The sequence below is a fragment of the Capsella rubella genome, unplaced genomic scaffold (genome assembly GCF_000375325.1).
Source record: "Capsella rubella cultivar Monte Gargano unplaced genomic scaffold, Caprub1_0 scaffold_3, whole genome shotgun sequence".
Classification (NCBI taxonomy): Eukaryota; Viridiplantae; Streptophyta; class Magnoliopsida; order Brassicales; family Brassicaceae; genus Capsella; species Capsella rubella.
The window spans coordinates 13,894,319-13,913,869 of NW_006238921.1; the positions used below are offsets into that span (position 1 = coordinate 13,894,319).

Below are 19,551 nucleotides of genomic sequence, written 5' to 3' on the forward strand. Positions count from 1 at the left end.
AATTCAAATGGTACAATGATTTAGAAAACAATAGGACTGATGGTACAATGATTTTCATAACAATAGTACAATAATTTTCACTACTAGACTAGTCATATATGCCGTACGACGTATACGGTATATCAAATATCACGATTTATATATTTTCATTCTCATTTTTTTCTTGCTGGCTACTTTAATTTTAACCACTACAAATTTCACGATTTATATATTTTCATTCTCATATATATATATATATATATATATATATATATATATATATATATATGTTTTTTTATTCAATTTTCGATTCAGGATTTTTTGTGTGAGAAAAACTAAGATATAAACTGTTTCATTTTCACATGAAAACATATAATGATATACTTCTTTCGTTTCACAAAAATTATTGTTTCGAAGTTTTAATCTTGTTTTAATGTCGTTTTTTTTAAGTGATATCAATTCAATTTTTGATTCAGAATTTTCCGTGCGAGAAAAACCAAAAAATAGCTATTTATTTTTCACATGCAAACATATACAATAATAGAAATCCTGTTTTTTGTTAATAAAATCATGAGTTGTTTTTTGTATATAACTTTTTAATAAACCCCTCCTCGTTTTGTGTGCTGCGGTGATCAACGGGAGAAATGTGTCAGGTTTATGGCAAGGCATGTGTACATTCACATGTCATCATCATCTTTCATTGTTCTTGTGATTTGTGAATGGACTTATTTGAAACAAACTGCGAAACATGGGAACGTGTAGATTCTTCTTTTTCTTCTCGTCCACAAATTTATGCCTCAATACAAAATTTGGCATTGTCGTTACTGAAAGGTACGTCTCATGCATTAACAAAATGTTTTTGTCTGTACCGCATAATAATAAATATCATTTGTTAAGAGCTTGGCAAACGTAACACTTTATTTGAATATATATACACTCTATATGGTCTAGTGGTCTTATCCCAGTCCATGCAGTGCCATTGACACGAGTGCAGGTAAGTGGTGGAACCTCTCACGTAACATAACAAGAACCTTTTTCTTTTTTAAACTCTTTTTGATTTATTGTAATTTTTATCAGAACCTCTAAATAATAAGATCATGGATCAGCCTAACGTCGTTCTAGTGGCTAGTCCTGGCTTGGGTCACCTCATCCCTATCCTCGAGCTCGGCAACCGTCTCTCCTCCGTCCTAAACGTCAACGTCACCATTCTTGCCATCACCTCAGGCTCCTCTTCATCGGCAGAAACCGAAGCCATACGTGTAGCCGCTGCGAGAACGGCCTGTCAAATTACAGAACTTCCCTCAGTGGATATAGACAACCTCGTGGAGCCAGATGCGACGGTGTTCACTAAGATTATGGTGAAGATACGAGCCACGAAGTCCGCGGTTCGAGAGGCCGTGGAATCAATGAAGCCAAAACCAACGGTCATGATCGTTGACTTTTTAGGTACGGGGTTGATGTCCGTAGCCGATGACCTAGACCTGACGGCTAAGTACGTGTACGTCCCTTCGCACGCGTGGTTCTTGGCAGTGATGGTGTACATGCCGGTGTGGGATACGACAGTGGAAGGCGAGTATGTTGATATTAAGGAGCCTTTGAAGATACCGGGTTGTAAGCCGGTCGGACGAAAGGAGCTGATGGAAACGATGTTAGACCGGTCGGACCAGCAATATAAAGAGTGTGTACGAGCTGGCTTGGAAGTACCTACGAGCGATGGTGTTTTGGTAAATACTTGGGAGGAGTTACAAGGAAACACTCTCGCTGCGCTTAGAGAAGATGAAGAATTGAGCCGAGTCATTAAAGTACCGGTTTATGCTATAGGGCCAATTGTTAGGAGTAACGGGCATGTAGAGAAACACAATGGTATATTCGAGTGGCTAGACAAACAACGGGAAAGGTCAGTGGTGTATGTTTGTTTAGGGAGTGGTGGAACGTTGTCGTTTGAGCAAACGATAGAACTCGCTTGGGGTTTAGAGCTAAGTGGTCAAAAGTTCCTATGGGTTCTACGTAGGCCTGCTTCTTACCTCGGGGCGAGCTCTAGCGATGATGATCAGGTTATTGAAAGTCTACCTAAAGGTTTCTTGGACCGCACGTGTGGTGTGGGGCTTGTGACTACGCAATGGGCACCGCAAGTTGAGATCTTGAGCCATAGATCGGTCGGTGCGTTCTTGTCTCATTGTGGTTGGAGTTCCGTGTTGGAAAGTTTGACTAAAGGAGTTCCTATCGTGGCTTGGCCTCTTTATGCTGAGCAATGGATGAATGCCACGTTACTGACTGAGGAGATCGGTGTGGCCGTGAGGACATCGGAGTTACCATCGGAGAAAGTCATCGGACGGGAAGAAGTAGCATCTCTGGTGAGAAAGATTGTGGCGGAAGAGGATGAAGAAGGACAGAAAATAAGGGCTAAAGCTGAGGAGGTGAGGGTTAGCTCCGAACGAGCTTGGACGCAAGGTGGGTCGTCTCATAGAGCTCTATTCGAATGGGCAAAACGATGCCGTCTCGTGTCATGATTCGAGAATATATATGTAACATCATGTGCAACAATTTATGTTTGGAATTTAAATACTAAGGTGTGTTAAACTTTGCTATCGTAATCCTAGAGCTGGCACTTGGGGAATAGAGATGATATGAGAATTCTCATGTTCGTTAATTAGTCGTCATCATTGAAGCTGTACTTGTGAAACAGTTGAGTTGGTGGTATAATTAGAGGGCTTTCATGTTTATTGAAAATAAGAATTGCACTATCAAAATGTTTATTGTTTGGTCAACTTAAATAAAATGTTTATGTTGTTGTTTTTTTGTTTTTGTCTACAAATGTTTATGTTGTTTAACTATATATAATTGTTTTTTTTTTGAATAATCAAAGAGGTTCTGGGCCAAAGTCCATACATCTCCTCATGCCCGAAACCAAAGCATATTATATGGTTTCGTCCCAAACGCTATTCCAACCGGCGACCTCTAAACTTCTGCCTGAGATCTTTACCAATTGAGTTATTAGCGCTTGGTAACTATATATAATTGTTACATAAACAACAAATCAACCAGAAAAAAAATCTTTCAAATGGACCAATAAAATCTGCCGATAACATCGAAGTCAGAGCCTCAGAGGGATCAAGTTCACTTTTTTTTTATAAAAAAAAATTCAAAGACCATTAAATTACTTTTGTGAGGCAAAATGTTCTTACCGTCAGAGGGATCAAGTCAAAAAGTCCAGTCTGGTCCGAGTCCGACCATGAAACAACAGGTTAGATTTAAATATTTGAGTCCAAATAATGTTGGTGCTTGGGATTTTAATTATACACTAATCTTTTCACATGCTTCAACATGAATTTCAGTGTAAAAAATTAAAACAACACTAAGTCACTAAGTAGTTATGAAATTTTTGATCAAGTGATATAAATAATCAACGGTTACTATGTTTGAAGTATAATTTTTGTTAAAGTATAATCTTCTGCTATATTTAAAAAGATTTACCAACATCTTATTTAAACTAAAAATATTTTTTATTAGATCAAATAATTAAATACTTGAACGTTTTGGTAGTAAGTCTTACTAAATCGTGTAATGATTTCATAATTTTTTTTAATTGCCATTTGCCAATAAAAGACCAACATCAGTATTTTACTATTATTGATGTGTGTATTATATGCCAGTATAATCTAATATAGAAAAAAGTATAATCTAATAAAATCTAGAAATAAAAATTTCAGAAAAAAGCAAAACCATTAATAAATCAAGATTAATTGCGCCAGATTCAGCTGATTTTTTTCACTCAAAGTTCAAATCTTACTAGATCTTCTTTCTCTACTTTTTTGTATTTTTCTCTAATTGTGGTTACTATTCGAAACCTAAATAATGATCTTGTTTCATTATTTTCAATTGCCTTTTTGTTTAGTCGACTATAAATCATGTAACTCCCCTTCTACATTTTTTTTTATAGTATTTACTTTGAAAATATTGTGTATTTTTTTTAAAGAACTTACCATCAATCCAGTCGTCTTCATACTTAAACCATGAAAATAAAGTAAGCAATTTTCACTTCTTTTTTTTGTTCTTAATGAAATCCTCTTCACCTTCATCTTCATCTTCTTCGATTAAGAACAAATTTTTACTAATGAAAACCCTTTAACAAGAAAATCAAAAGTTTACTCACTTTCGTAATTTGTATTATATTTATGTCAACTTAAACTTTACATTTCAGTTTTAATCCTTACATGTAATTCGATTAAAATGTCAATTAAACCATATATTTCTTATTCCTTCACATCATACTTACAATTCCTAACAAATGTTTGTATTTTGTGTGTTTAATTTGGTCCGTATGATTATAGATCATGTACCATTTATGGAATCTCTATATCTCTCATAATCATCAACTTAGCGACGATGATGCAACGAGCAGATGAAAAACTGATTCCTTCAACTGCGAAAGAATTAAAAGAAGCGTTCCATGCAAAGCTCTCTGATATTGGACTCCTCTCGTTTATAAGAAACATTGTTCAAGGAGTTGCATCTCCTTTGGCCGGTTTGTTTGCCGTTAGCTATGATCGTCCCACAGTTTTTGCATTCGGAAGTTTCTTTTGGGTCTCATCAACTGTTGCAACTGGAGTCAGCCGCTACTTCACCCAGGTTTTATTCCTTTTATGTATAGTAATGTGGAGATTTCATACTAACAAACTAAGTTTATGCTCTCTTCTATTAATTATACAATCTAAACTTATGCACCAAAGTTCATACAAATATGGGAAATAATATTTGCATTCGTGTCTAGATTCGTAAAATCCCCCAAAAATGATATAATATATATGGTATGCTATTTTTCATTTACAAAATATCACAAAAATAAAGAAATATATCAATCTGTCAAATAAAAAAATAAATGAAAGTTCAGACAAAAAGTATAACTCTCTTTAACTATAATAAAGTCACAGAAAAGAAAATTAAATTGACTTTTCTTTTTTATAAAACTTTTTTTAAGTTCTAGTAAAAATGTTTTTTCTTTTAAAAATATAACTAAGTCATTGTTTGTAACATAAACATAAAATGAAGGGAAACACAGTGAAGATATATAAAACCCTATATATAGGTGTGATAATTGTGTCAACTTTATATATCACAGCAATTTAATTGGCTTTAAATTATTCATTATATTAAAAAAAATAATTAAAAAACAAAGTGACTTTTATTACTATGACAAATCATTTGGAAGTTCCAAACTACTGTTTTGGTTCAGAGGACTAGGTTCTTGGGAAAAAAAATAAGTAAAGTGAAAATATACATAATTTTTATCTTTTTGTCTATCTAACATCTTGTATATATTTTTTTATTTTTTTAACGAAAGTTTGTCAAAGAAAATCAATTATTGGTCCATTTTTATTGTTGGCCTCAAACACAACCTGAAAACATGTATTGTTTGATATTCATGTTTTGGACTAGGTCACCCTTGGTGTAGCATGCAACGGTGTTGGACATGCCATAGTTTACCCAGTGCTTCAGTCGATAATTGCGGATAGCTTTAAGGAGAGTTCGAGAGGTTTTGGTTTTGGTTTATGGAATCTCATTGGTACCGTTGGAGGTATAGGGGGAACAGTCGTGCCAACGGTCATGGCTGGTCATGAGTTTTTTGGGATATCAGGATGGCGATGCGCCTTTCTATTGAGTGCAACGCTGAGTTCAATGATCGGTGTTCTCGTTTTCTTCTTCGTCACTGACCCGAGGGAAAAGAAGATTAGCAGCGTCACTTCTCATCAAGATGATCAACATGAGCGGTAATATATATATTTACATTCTTGAAATCTTGATTGTATTATATGTGTTTTGGCTTTATTGTCATTATTAGTTTTTTGAGTTAATCATGTGGTTTTGTAGAGATGGAGACAATGGTGCAACACCAACACCGATGGAGACTCCTCCAAGCTCTTCGGTTTGGAAGGAATCATGGGTGGCCATAAAAGATGTAGCCAAGTTACGAACATTTCAGGTCATCGTATTGCAAGGAATTGTGGGCTCGGTGCCATGGAATGCTATGGTTTTCTGGACAATGTGGTTCGAACTCATTGGTATGCATTGCATCCTCTCTCATATTCGAACTAAAACATTCCAATAAAACATTAAACATATGATCTTAACCTAAACAAATGCTCTGACTCCTCAACGTTTTTGTCTTTCCAGGTTTTGATCATGACCAGGCGGCTCTCCTAAACGGAGTATTTGCCACCGGACAAGCAATAGGATCTTTGCTAGGGGGAATAATAGCAGACAAGATGTCTCGTGTGTTTCCAAACTCGGGGAGATTGATATGCGCACAGTTCAGCGTTTTAATGGGAGCTATATTCTCCTTTGTTCTTCTAAGAATGATCCCACAGACCGTTCACAGTTACTACATCTTCTTGGTCACTCTCTTTATAATGGGTCTAACCATAACTTGGTGCGGACCAGCCATTAACTCTCCTATCTTAGCGGAGATTGTTCCTGCTAAGCATAGAACAATGGTCTACGCATTTGATCGTGCACTCGAAGTGTCTTTCTCGTCGTTTGGTGCGCCTTTGGTTGGCGTCATGTCGGAAAAACTTTTCGGGTTTGACACAAAAGGAATAGATAATGTTAAAGACTCTGGTCGTGAGGCTGAGGCGTTGGCGAAAGGAATCATGTGGATGATGGCTCTACCCTTTGGATTGTGTTGTCTTTGTTACACACCGTTACATTTTCTCTTCCGGAAAGACAGAAAAATCGATAGAACTCCGAGTTCAAGGGAAGTAGAGATGGTATGAGATTTGATGTTATAATCATCATAATTGTTTTTGTTTCAGTAATTTTGATGATTTTTATATAATAATTAAAACAAAATTTATCAATATTATCAAAACCTTTTTCCGAATTAATACATTGTTAACATACAGAATATAATACTTGTTAAGTTTTATAATGTGCATTTTATATGAGCAAGAAGAAAAAAAAATAGGTTATGTATTTAACTGAACAATATGTAATTTTTTTTTTGATAATGCTATATCATAAATACTTTTGTTACTTTCAGTTCTGATATTCATACTATTATTTTGGTTATGATATGATAAAGAGTTGATCAGTTGAATGAATGAATATTTAAAGCAATTCAGAAAATTCCTAAAATCACTTTGGTCTCCAATGTACAAGAGTAAACCAGGAGAAGTTACTTTAGAAGAAGAAGATGGCTAAGGAACCTGGACCAGAGTCCTACCTACTAAATGCAGCGAGCAAATGAAGTTTGGCCAACTTGGCCACCCATCATTGCCCTCCTGACATTACTTTCGAATGTCCTCGGGTTATCCCTTAAAACTTCTGCTGCCTCGTGATTCAGAGGATCCTCGTAATTGGGTTCCTATGTGAAAACAAACAAACTTCAGATTACAAGTCCAAAAAAATATGACATCAATGGAGTATCATCCAGTCAGGGAGATTTTTTACCGTGAAGAGATGGAAAAGACCATAGATAACTGTGTTTATGTTGAGAACCGGTTTCCAGTCTTCGCGCAAAATGTTCAGACAGACGTTTCCTTCTAAATCGATATTCGGATGATACACCTACAACAATGACTTATCTTCAGCATTCTTCATAAACAGTATCAGAAAGATAAAACGTTTCAGAGATTGGAGAAAGCCAAACCTTGGTCTTGCATTTCACTTTGGGAGCTTCGTGTGGATACACATTAGAGACTAGGAATGTGAACACAAATTTACCATTCCTATTTTTCGACAAAACAAGAAGGAATATGTTTGTTTTGAACCAAATTCAATGGCCCCAAAGACAAAAGAAATGAGGAAGAATCATGTACACTTACACGTAATATCCTTCATCAGGTTTGATGGTTACTTCAAAGTTCATCAAGTCATTCTTTCCGTTCGGAAAAGATATCTTACAAGACTTTGGCAAGTTCAGCTCTGATATATCTATGCACAAATAAAACAATTGATACACACAAGAGAGATGATCATCAGTTAAACCAACTAGATGCTTTTATAGTCCCAAAAAGTACACAGTTTTTTGCAGTCTGTTCCAAAGTCAGAAACAGAACAAGATCAAAACCAAAATTGAGAGAAGAGAAGAGATAGAGAAACCTTTATGAAGACGAAGTTCACCAGCAGATTGCTTCTTGACAGAAGAAGCTCCTCTTCTATTGGTATTCTGAGACTCTTCCTTTTGCTTTTCTTTCACTTTGAATAACCCAATCATTGTTCTTCTACATCACAAAAATCAATGAACAACAAAACAATGGACTCAATTAGGGTTCTTCTACATCACAAATCAATGAATATCACATGATCACAAACATTAATCACACATTGATATATCAATATCAAGATTTACATGTTATATTCTCCAGGGAAAAAAATCTGAAACAGAACAATCACTCAAATTCATGAATCATAAAACATCATTCGAAGCAGAACAATCATCATCACTCTAACCCTAACGAAATTTCACACAGAGAGATCAAAATTATTTTCAATTTCTTATCAAACAATCACGAATCTTCCGATAACAAAGAATTTACGAAACGATCGGTGATTCTACAGAACCAGATTGTATCAATCAATCGAATACACAAAAACCCTAAGAAAACCAAAGTGAAAGAAGAGAATGAAGAGGTTACGTTTGATCGAAACGAAGATCGAGATCACAACGACGACGATGGAATCTCTCGTCTTCTTCTCTGGTGATTGGGTTCTGGTAAGCTTCGACGAGGAGAGAGCGAACGTAGCTTTCTCTGTACGCTGATTCGGAACTAAAATCAGAAACCCCTTTTTGAAATTTATATGAAGAAGTATTGGATCAACCTATTGGGCCTAGCGAAATTAAATGGGCCTTTTTGACCTACGCGTCCACCGTTTCGAATCCAAAGAGATATGTATCGACTGATTTAGGTTTTTATTATTTTCTTCAGATTTTGTAAAGAGAATTTTCTTTTATTTTTGTTAGAAATAAAAAAGAGAATTTTCTTAAATACCACAGTTCAATTTATTTTTCTAGAAAACAAAATATTTTTAAAAAATAAATACCAGAAACAGAAATATTAATGTTTAAAGATGTAGATATTTATTTTTTTGAGTTTGGATTGAATATTTTAAATATAAGGTATAGTTTTTAGGAGGTAGGGTTTAGTATTTGAATTTAACCTTTAGAGCTTAGCTTTAAAATATTAAAATTTAGTTTTAGTTATGTGGTATTTTTGGGAATTATATATTGTAATAATTTTTTTTTGTTCAACCTATATTTTAATGATATTTTTGAAAAATAAAGCTAATAATGGTATACTTGCAAAAAAAAAAAAATTACTGTCATTTATGAAAATTTTCATATATTATATTATGTTGTAAAATGAGCTGAAAATGAAAAATAATTCATATATGTTATATATATACGAAAAAATTGAAAATTAGTTTTACATATGTTGAATATATGTTATATATATACGAAAAAATTGAAAATTATATGTCTATGTATATTGATATTTTTATAATATTATAATTTTTAGAGCTTATAGCAGTTTTCTTTTTGGGTCCCTGATCATAGCTGTTATAAGAACTAAAGACGAACAAAATTCTTTATTAAGGGTTGTTGAGAGTTGAGACTATTCTTTTTACTAATTAGAATATAATGTATATATAGTACTAAATTAAGACTACTTAATTAAACAAAGACGAGTTTCACCAAAAACATAAACAAAGACGAATTGAAGACTAGAAAAGCAAGTTTGAGAAACAACTTGATGTTCATGCATGTGCTAACTAAGCCAATTCGTCGGCAACTTGATTGCAATTTCGTGCGACCATTGTATAAAATAACAAGAAAATGTGAAAGTAGAGTGGCAAAGTGATGAACAAGTTGAGCAAAGAATAATGCATTTTTCTCGTTTTTACAATTTTACCTTTTATTAGATATCTTATTAAACAGTGCAACTTGGTGATGTCATCTCCTTCTTCGTCATCTCCTTGAAGCTTCGTGGCGTCATTGTCATCTCGATATAGGTGTCCTGAGAAGTGAAAGAGTGGTTTTGTGTGTTTGTTTTTTTACTCTTACCTTTTTTTGCACACAGGAAAAAAATTACAGCGGTTTCCTTTTTTTGTCTATATAAATCATATCACTCTTTCTTGATTCTTCAAGATACAAAAGAGGAAATAATATAACCATGGGTGAAGCTGTTAAGGTAACAAAAACTTTTCCTTCTCATTGTGTCTATTCCCATTTTGATGTGTTTTTGCTTAGCATTAGTTTGATGTTCTCTAGTTTCACATGTTGTGTGTGTGTGTGTGTGTGTGTGTGCTTAACTAGGATTATCAAAGAGAAGAAGTGATTCAAGCTTGGTACTTGGATGATAACTACGAAGATGGTCAGAAGCTTCCTCACCACAAGAATCCTAAAGAGTTTGTATCTTTGGACAAACTTGCAGGTCTGTGTGTGTGTGTCTTCGACTCTTCATTGTTACATACATTGTATTGTTTCTTTTGCATACGGTAATATAATGTTTTTTTTGGGTGCAGAGCTTGGAGTACTTAGCTGGAGACTTGATGCTGATAACTATGAAACCGATGAGGAGTTGAAATATATCCGCGAATCTCGTGGTTACTCCTACATGGTTTGTGTAACCTTTTTATTTGATGGCTTTTTACATCTTCGTTTGTTTGTTAGATGTGTTCACACGTCTTGGTTTGACGGGAGAGACATGTTTGGTTTTTAGGACATTTGTGAGGTATGTCCGGAGAAGCTTCCAAACTATGAAGCAAAAGTAAAAATGTTTTTTGAAGAACATTTACACATTGATGAAGAGATCCGTTACTGCCTCGCAGGAAGTGGTAAGTACTTTAGAATTTTCATTGATTGCTTTACTTGAATCAGGTCGATCTAAATATAGTACTCATGTTCTTTAATTTTTCTTGGAAAACTTAAAAGGATACTTTGATGTGAGAGATCTCAACGATGTTTGGATTAGAGTATGGGTAAAGAGGGGAGGTATGATAGTCTTCCCTGCTGGAATATATCATCGCTTCACCGTGGACTCAAACAACTATATGAAGGTTTAATCTTATAATAAGCGATTTATCTTGATCTTAGTTAGTAAATTCATCATATGTTTTTGGTTGCTTAATTAGGAAATTTGGAATTACTTATTGAACAGGCAATGCGGCTTTTCGTGGGTGGACCAGTGTGGACTCCTTACAATCGTCCACACGACCATCTTCCAGCAAGGTATACTCACTACAACAATGTCATGTTTGTTCTCCTATATTGTCTCAACAAAAGCTTACTATATATATCCAGTTGCATATTCTAGCAAAGAGGCGACAAAACTGTTTATTTATATTGTTGAAACTGGCTATTTTATTTTTACAGGAAAGCGTATATGGATACATTCGTGAAGGTGGATATGGGGACCGTACCATAGACGCTTCAGCGTAGAGGACTCTGATGCATGAGCTAAACATATGTTTAGATGTTGTTGTCTAGCTTTAATTATGCTTTTATTATTGTTGTGTTGTAGTATAATGTTAACCTAAGTACCATCTTTATGCCTAAGATGTTCGGTGATATTTGCAAGTAAAATTGAGATGTTCGTGTTGGCAAAATACATGAAAACTCAACTTTGACGATATACATTGTTGATGTGTGATTCATACTTTTCGATTAAAATTTTGAAAACACTATATAAATGATTTACATGACAAGAAAATTTATATTATTTGCAACTTGCAAGCGCTGAGATTCCGGGGTGAAGAAATATATAGATTTAGGACATGATTGTCTTACACAAGGGTTTAAGAAACTATAGATTCTGTAGTAAAACCTTTCTTGGCTTTTTGCTGGTTATAAAGATCGATTTCATATTTTTTGTGTTAGATCTTGAATTGAAGGCAAGAAAATGGATGATGTGTGTGTTGTGACTTGTGAGTATACATGTCAATTAGGGTTAAAGCCCGCGGGCTAGTCCGGCCCGGCCCTAAAAAACATCGGGCTCGGGCTTAAATATATATGTTCAGAAAAAACCGGGCCTTTCGGGATAAGCCCATTCGGGCTAAAGGGTTTTTTGGGCTTAACCCGGTCGGGCTCGGGCTGGCCCGAAAAGCCCTTAAATAAATATATATATTTTTTTTTGTAAATATTGTAGTTTGAATAGAAGATTTGATTAATGAATTAATTTTTCATATTTACTTACTAGCCTTACTTAATACTTTTAAACTCATTATCTATCATATTTTCTATTATTTATATATGTCAAAACTGAACAAAGCTAAAATTATATATAGATATTGACTCTATCATCTACTTTAAAGTATTTTAGTTCCATGTTTTATTGGGTTAAAGTGTAAATAATTTATTTAGTCTTTAATTTTTCTCTTAAATTAAGTTAGTTTTAATGAATATTGATAAGTTATTTAAATTTTGATACATTATTTTTATAGTATACTTTTAAATATTGTTTTTCAAAAACTATTATGAACGTAGAAGTTGATTTTTTATCGTTAGCTAAATCCCAAAAAAACCCGAAAAGCCCTGTAGCCCTGTTAGGACCGGGCCGGGCTTTGAAATATAGGCCCGAATATTTTTTGGGCCGGGCCGGGCCGGACTCAAATATATGAGGGTTTTACGGGTTTTGGGCCGGGCCGGGCCGGGATAGCCCGATTGACATGCCTACTTGTGAGATATATTTTTGGATCGTGTTTGATTAGTTTAGAATATCTCTTTTTTTTGGATGTGGTCCAAAGTCACATAATGGTATCTGAATCGTGTGTGTCGTATTGGATAGTTGTTGGTATTCAATATTCAATTAAAGTTTTAGACAATGATGTTTTTTTTATTATAAAGTATTAGTATTTTCTTATGTGTCAAGAGAGGAAAACGTGAGAGAGCTGGATATATTATTTGAGAATTCAACAATTTATAAATCACTTGCACTTAGTTGTCATATACATGATTACAAAAGAATGATTCTAACGAAAATTGAAACATTTTGAAAATTTCAACACAAGATCCTCTACATGTATGTTATTTTTATAACGTTGGAATATTATTTTTGGTAATATGTGTCACATAGGAACGACTTGAATAATTCTTTCTGTTTCTCATTTTTTTTAAAATCAACCTTTAAATACTTAAATTGGTACTACTCATTAGAACCAATAATAGAATTCATAGAATTGAACTTCAATTTGATTTATGTGTTATTTAGTATGAATAGTTTTTGTTTTTTGCAATCTTTATACTCATATAACTTTTGGTATTTACTTGCTAGTTTTATACAAAAAAAAAAATCATTCTACTAATTAAGTATACTCTTTTATTCTAGATGAATAAAAACTCCAAATTTTTTCAAAGCCTCGACGACTAAATTAATTATATTTGTGTTTTGTTCAGACAAGAGAAAACAAAACAAAAAAATCAAAAAGAGATAACTTTTTCTTTTCTCTTGGTTCTGGTTCTTCCTGGTTCTTTCTTTCATGTCTTCCTTGTGCCATTGATGAGTCCGTCAAAACCAAATCGAGAGTAGTGGAAAAGAGCAAGACTTTTCTCACACTGTGTTCATAAAAAAACCGCGTGAGAAATGTTCTTTCTCCTCAGATCTCTCCTTTTACCTTAAAAACAAAGTCCGTAACATTCCCCGCATTTTCTCTTTCTCTTTCTCTTCCAAGCTTCTCCAAGCGTACAAGCTACTTCTTCTTCTTCCACAAACTCAAACCCAACCCTAAACCAAAAACACTCTTCACCTTCTATAAAAATACCACCTTTCTTTATCTCAGGTCTTGTCTGTTTCAAAGAGTTCAATTGCAATTTCCAGGTAACTACTACTTACTACTAACTCATGACCTTGAAATCTCTGTTTCACTTTATTCATTACAGATTCTTTGAGATTTTTTACTACTTTACTCTTGCCCTTTAAGTTTTCTCTAATGTCGGTTACAGAAATTTTAGATTGCTCCGTAAGATTCGGCTAAAGTTTGTTGCTTTTAGCTATTAAATCAATTACCCATTTCGATTTTTATCCCATATCTCTGTTTCTTGGTCTCTCTCGTGTTCTTACAAAGCTCAAGATAGGTTTGGTTTTCTAATTTCTAGTTCTTTACTGTCTGATTAGGTTCACAAAATTTAAGCAATTTCGTTCATTAATAAGATAATGATGGGAGGGAAAAGTAGCAAACACAAGAAAGATGTTGAGTTTGGTTCACCGTCGACGCCTGTACAGATCAAGATAAACTCAGAGTACACTGAGCATTTGAGCTCTTACGAAAGAGCTTGTAGTGAAGATCCAAAGCTTGAGTCTTTTGACTCTGCGCTTCATGAACGGACTAATCGAGTCATCAACAAGCTTGCTTCTGGAGTTGAGATTAAGTCTTTGTCGTTTGATTCGCTTAGAGAAGTGACGCAATGTCTTTTAGATATGAATCAAGATGTGGTCAAAGTTATATTGCAGGACAAAGAGGATATATGGAACAATCATGATTTGTTCTCTCTTGTGAATTTGTATTTTGAAAGCACTTTAAAGACTATGGATTTCTGTTCTGAGCTTGAGAATTGTCTTAACCGCGCGAGGAGGAGCCAAGTGGTTATTCAGTTTGCTGTTAAGCAGTTTGAGGAAGAGTCCGAGATACCGGTTAATGGGGATAACGAGAACAGGAAGTATGAGAAGACACTTGAGGAGCTTAAGAAGTTTACAGATTTGGGTGAGCCGTTCACGAAAAGGTTCTTTGCTCTGTTCGATTTGGTATACAAAAAACAGGTCTTGATGCTTGAGGAGCTTCATAAGCTAAAGAGAAAACTTGATAAGAGACTTGGGAATATCAAAACATGGCGAAGAGTATCGAACATGGTGTTTGTGACTGCGTTTGTTTCTGTGCTTATCTTCTCGGTAGTTGCAGCCGCTGTGGCTGCTCCACCTGTTGTGGCAGCTATTGCTGGTGCATTAGCTGTTCCAGTGGGGTCTGTTGGGAAATGGTGCAACACTCTGTGGACAAAATATGAGAAAGTGGTTAGAGGGCAGAAGGAGATCATTACATCGATTAGAATCGGGACTTACATATCGGTTAAGGAGATGGATAATATAAGTATCCTTGTGCGTAAAGTGGAAGTAGAGATTGAATCTTTGTTGAAGAAAGCTGAGTTTGCTGTCACAGAGGAGAAAGTGGTGAGGATCGCGATAGATGAGATCAAGAAGAAGCTCGATGTGTTTACTGACACCATTGAAGAACTTGGGAAACATGCGGATAAGTATTGTAGCGATGTGACAAAGGCAAGAACCGTGATTCTGCAGAGGATTATCCGATACCCTACTGGTTCTACGAGTGAAGAAGCTACCTGGTAAGATCTCTATAGCTAGCTCCATAGGTAGAAAACTTAACTGATGCAATATGTTTAGCGTTAGAACTGTGAGTTGCCTTAAGATTCATCATTATGATTTATGAATGGTTATGATTCAATTGATGATCAGGACGGAGATGTTGTCGTGAGAAGGCGGATTCGGATTCATGTTTGGCTTTGAAGATTGTTGGTTTGTTTTCTTTAGCACAAGTATCATGAAAGGCTAAGGATTATCTTGATGTTATTTAGTTGCCTTGAGGTAACACCTTTGCTCAATACATTAACTTAAAGAGAGATACTTGTAAGGTTCTATGCCATTTATTTTGGCTTTCCTTTAAAAATATTAATCAGTCTTGTATGTTTATAAATGAATGTCTCTGTGGTTTTAAGTCAAAGCTTACTAAGCTGAAGTGGATCCTTAAAAGAATCATATCAATCAGTGTTAATTAAAAATTAGGGAGACGTGAAGAGTTGTTGTTTAGAGGAGGGAGGGATGTCTCTTACAAGGATACCTTTATGATGCAAATACATTGAAGTCATAACTGATTAAAAAGTCAATGGAATCGTTTGGTCGATGTGATAGTTGGTCATGATCAACGTTGACTGATTAATCAAAAGATCAGTCACCTTTTCACCTAGTTTAATTCTATTGGAGTACATAGAACTATGGTAGGGAGTTGTTTCGGACTTATTCCGACTTCAACAAATAATGAGATTTCATTAAAGAATGTACTAGATGATGATATGATATGTGATGTGTGTTACACCATTGAACTCTACCTTTTTTTTTTTTTTTTTTTATCATTCATAAACTATAGTAATTTAAACTTCGAACGCGTTTTTACTTTACAAAAAAAATTGATCCACAACGGATTATATATTACCCGTCCCGAGAAATAGAGTAGTCTAGTTTGCTTAGTTTGCTTTGTCAATAACATCGATTGAAATCCTAAATTTTGTTATGTTTCCTCCATATCACAATGAGTTGAAATGGATGAATATTTTTTTCAAATATAAATTTCATAACTATATATGTTTTTTATTTCCAATGCAAGATTTTGAGGAACATTTGTTTGTTTCCTTATTAGTTATAATTAAATTCAAAAACATGTAATTTATACTTTAATCATAAAATAAGGTCAAATTAATTTAATACAAATTAAGTATCTTAATATGTGCACAAAACAAGGTTATATTAGATTTAATTTTAACAATAAATCAATTTGTGCACATAAATTTAAACATTTGATATTTATCTTTATGAAAGGAGTGAAGAAACAATTCATTTTTCCGAAAAAAACACTTCAAAATTTCAACTCAAATTTGATTTGATATGGTAAATATTAAAACATATAGTAAATATTTTATTCAATATACTTTTATGATATTATTATATGTAGTCTAATTTTTATTTTTTCACAGAAGATTATTATATAATAGTGAAATAACACATTTGCTAAACAAAAATACAATAGTAGAATGTTAGAGTAATTGCAGAAAAAAAAGAATTTGTTTAGATATATTGTAAAAATTCTATTGCTCAATATAGAACTGTGTTCAATATGAATATAGACATTACCCATGTATTTCACTATCACCCATATTTTAAATATAATTTAAAAAAACAAATGTGCAGATTCATACCTTACCGTTTACTAAATATTGTGATTTCATTATAACATCTTCACGTTAGTGTTTTAGCAAAACAGCAAAACAACAAAATCAGTTGTTTCTGTTGGCAATGAAGTTAGTAAGAGCAATCAAAGGTTTCACTTTGTCCGAATCAAACCCTTGAAGATGTTCTCTCGCATCTCTCTTCAACTTCTTCACAAACTCCTTCGACTTCTCTAGACCAATCACTTTCGGATACGTCAGCTTACCGACGATCTGATCTTTTCCGGCGGTTTTCCCTAACTCCTCCGACGACTTAGTCTCATCCAAAATATCATCAACCACCTGAAACAACAGTCCAATACACCTCGCAAAGCTTCTCACTCTCTCTATCTCCTCCTCCGAACCACCACCAATAACCGCTCCGATAACCGCCGACGCTTCGAGCAACGAACCGGTTTTATGAACGTGAATAAACTCAAGATCCTTTAAACCAACTTCGTTTTGATCTAACCCTTCACTACTCAAATCCATAGCTTGTCCCGCCACGAGTCCTTTAGTTCCGATAGACCTAGCCAATTCCTTAACAGCCCTAACCATTTTCTTGGATGACACGTTAGCTTCCGTCAAATGCTCGAAAGCTAGGGCTAAAAGCGCGCCGCCTGAGAGAATAGCCACGCTTTCTCCAAAGACTTTGTGTGTAGTTGGTTTACCTCTTCGGAGATCGTCATTGTCCATACAAGGAAGATCATCTTTGATGAGTGACATTGTGTGAATCATCTCAACCGCACAAGCCGCTTGAATCGCTAAACGCTCCTCCCCGCAGACTAGCTCGCAAGCCGCGAGGCAAAGTATTGGCCTGACGCGTTTGCCGCCTGCAAGAACGGCGTAACGCATTGCCTTGTGGATGTTAAGTGGCTCAATGAGTGGAATGGCTTCGTCTAATGCTCTGTTTATGGTCTCTGCTTTGCTGATCATATACGTTCTGAAATCGAAATCGGCTTCTTCTTCTTTGTTTTCTTGTTTGATTGACGAATCAAGAAACTCACTGACGTTTTTTCTGGCAAGAACAGCGGTGGATACAGAAGATTTGATCGGGAGGTGGAGGAGACGAATCAGCCACCGTATGTTTGCGGGACTTAGCCGTCGTTTTAGAGTTGTAAACACAAAGTGTAGAGATAGAAAGAAGAGTAGAAGATAGAGAAAAATGCTTTGAGCTTCCATTTTTATCAAGAAAACGATGATTTGATTGATATGTGATTCTTCTTCTTTATAATAACTTTTTTTTTTGGTCTGTTTTGATTCTTCATCTCTACAAAAGGTCAACGACATTAAGGCACGTCGTGGTATCGTTGTTCGTAAGTAAAATTAAATTTGAGGTTGGTTTAGGAGTTAGGAGTGAAGTAATTAATAGTGTATAAGCAAACCATTATATGAATTAGTGAATAATACTTGTTTCTTAATGGCCTTTTTACAAACCATACGTAAAAACTAAAAATCAAACCGGGATTTGGATGAGGCTAGTGGAGAGAAACATGACAACCTCTCCCTAGTTTTCATCAACATTTCACGTTTTGGCTTTTGTTTCCATGTGAGGTGGGTTTTGTTTTTTTTATAATTTGTTTATCGTTTTCTCAAGTTTCAATATGGAGTTATTATGACATTTGATTAGATATCAACACGATCGACGCATGGTGTAACGTTCGATGGATGGTACGTCTTAACCCGTAACGTTGAACCTGTTAGTATTATAATAATTTGCATGTTGCCTATTTCTTTTATGAAACAAAGTCAACGAATGCAAGTCACTTCGTGTAATCTGGTCATATTGACATATTATTGTTTCGGTCCCTTCGGTTAATTTATGATATATAGTAGGACAGAATTCAATCTCAACAATGAAAAACATTCAATTATAAGTCATCACGCGAATTATTGATTTTAAAACGCAATTGAATTGGGAAGCTTAATTGGTTTTTCGTGAATTTGGTAGAATTATTTAGTTTGGAATTGGGTAGAATATAAATCATATAAGCGGAATTGGATAGAAACAGAAAGTATAGGAGAAACCTAATTAAAATGCTATATTATAGGAGAGACTGGTACATGCAGCTTTATTAAATTCTAACCTAAAAATTTATAAGGTTCAGATGAGTTTTTGGTGGTGAAGTGAAGAGAGTATCGTGACGGAGGAGACTCGAATCTCTAACTCTGTTTTCGATCAGGTAATGAATCTATTCTTCACTAGCTTAATTATGCCTTGGAAATTTTGGTTGTTCGTGTGAGATTATAGTATCTAGCCATCTGTTTATACATTTGTTGATGCCTTGCTTGGTTTGATACTATATTATCTAGCTTTGTATTGTTAATTCATGGAACTAAGTGATTCATGTTTTTTCTTTTTAGCATATTATAAGATGTAACATATAATAAACTTGAATCTGTGAAACATTTTCAGAGAAGTGGTCATTGACTCGTGGATATGGATAAGTCATGGATAACAAAATATCGATTGTCTCAAGATTACATAAACGGAGTCAAGGAGTTTTTGGATTTTGCCTTTGGTAAACTTAAGACAGAAAAGCTGAGATGTCCTTGTCAACGTTGCTGCCTTGTCAAGTATAAGTTTAGAG

The 19,551-nt window shown here is 34.6% G+C and overlaps 6 protein-coding genes across 8 annotated transcripts; 4 read left to right on the forward strand and 2 right to left on the reverse strand.

Annotated features, from left to right (window-relative positions):
- The first annotated feature begins 919 nt into the window (after window positions 1-919).
- On the forward strand, window positions 920-2,776 carry LOC17892691 (UDP-glycosyltransferase 72D1). The gene is made up of 2 exons (XM_006297536.2): window positions 920-973; window positions 1,057-2,776. The coding sequence occupies exon 2, from the start codon at window positions 1,077-1,079 to the stop codon at window positions 2,487-2,489; it is 1,413 nt and encodes a 470-aa protein (XP_006297598.1). The 5' UTR covers window positions 920-973; window positions 1,057-1,076; the 3' UTR covers window positions 2,490-2,776.
- Window positions 2,777-3,916: 1,140 nt separating this feature from the next.
- Window positions 3,917-6,833, forward strand: LOC17891615. Its single transcript, XM_006300159.2, has 5 exons — window positions 3,917-4,003; window positions 4,311-4,608; window positions 5,416-5,747; window positions 5,848-6,038; window positions 6,151-6,833. Exons 1-5 carry the CDS (start codon window positions 3,993-3,995, stop codon window positions 6,747-6,749), a joined length of 1,431 nt encoding a protein of 476 aa, XP_006300221.1. The 5' UTR covers window positions 3,917-3,992; the 3' UTR covers window positions 6,750-6,833.
- Window positions 6,834-7,015: 182 nt separating this feature from the next.
- Window positions 7,016-8,730, reverse strand: LOC17892392 (probable NEDD8-conjugating enzyme Ubc12-like). 2 transcript variants are annotated; one of them, XM_023786940.1, is made up of 6 exons: window positions 8,613-8,730; window positions 8,077-8,195; window positions 7,800-7,908; window positions 7,625-7,703; window positions 7,426-7,542; window positions 7,016-7,339 (listed from the first exon to the last, which is right to left on the reverse strand). In XM_023786940.1, the coding sequence occupies exons 2-6, from the start codon at window positions 8,189-8,191 to the stop codon at window positions 7,202-7,204; spliced, it is 558 nt and encodes a 185-aa protein (XP_023642708.1). In that variant the 5' UTR covers window positions 8,192-8,195; window positions 8,613-8,730; the 3' UTR covers window positions 7,016-7,201. The 2 variants fall into 2 exon arrangements, with proteins under 2 accessions (XP_023642708.1, XP_023642707.1); XM_023786939.1 differs by having other exon boundaries at window positions 8,077-8,198.
- A 1,410-nt stretch (window positions 8,731-10,140) lies between these two features.
- LOC17890822 (1,2-dihydroxy-3-keto-5-methylthiopentene dioxygenase 1) lies at window positions 10,141-11,509 on the forward strand. Its single transcript, XM_006299446.2, has 7 exons — window positions 10,141-10,166; window positions 10,292-10,409; window positions 10,501-10,595; window positions 10,698-10,812; window positions 10,910-11,034; window positions 11,136-11,206; window positions 11,351-11,509. Exons 1-7 carry the CDS (start codon window positions 10,149-10,151, stop codon window positions 11,400-11,402), a joined length of 594 nt encoding a protein of 197 aa, XP_006299508.1. The 5' UTR covers window positions 10,141-10,148; the 3' UTR covers window positions 11,403-11,509.
- Window positions 11,510-13,419: 1,910 nt separating this feature from the next.
- On the forward strand, window positions 13,420-15,702 carry LOC17892359 (UPF0496 protein At2g18630). 2 transcript variants are annotated; one of them, XM_006296551.2, is made up of 3 exons: window positions 13,420-13,790; window positions 14,088-15,307; window positions 15,438-15,702. In XM_006296551.2, exons 2-3 carry the CDS (start codon window positions 14,127-14,129, stop codon window positions 15,454-15,456), a joined length of 1,200 nt encoding a protein of 399 aa, XP_006296613.1. In that variant the 5' UTR covers window positions 13,420-13,790; window positions 14,088-14,126; the 3' UTR covers window positions 15,457-15,702. The 2 variants fall into 2 exon arrangements, with proteins under 2 accessions (XP_006296613.1, XP_023642325.1); XM_023786557.1 differs by lacking the exon at window positions 13,420-13,790 and having other exon boundaries at window positions 14,024-15,307.
- Window positions 15,703-16,936: 1,234 nt separating this feature from the next.
- On the reverse strand, window positions 16,937-18,175 carry LOC17892278 (geranylgeranyl pyrophosphate synthase 4). Its single transcript, XM_006299983.2, has one exon. The coding sequence runs from the start codon at window positions 18,140-18,142 to the stop codon at window positions 17,030-17,032; it is 1,113 nt and encodes a 370-aa protein (XP_006300045.1). The 5' UTR covers window positions 18,143-18,175; the 3' UTR covers window positions 16,937-17,029.
- Window positions 18,176-19,551: the final 1,376 nt, after the last annotated feature.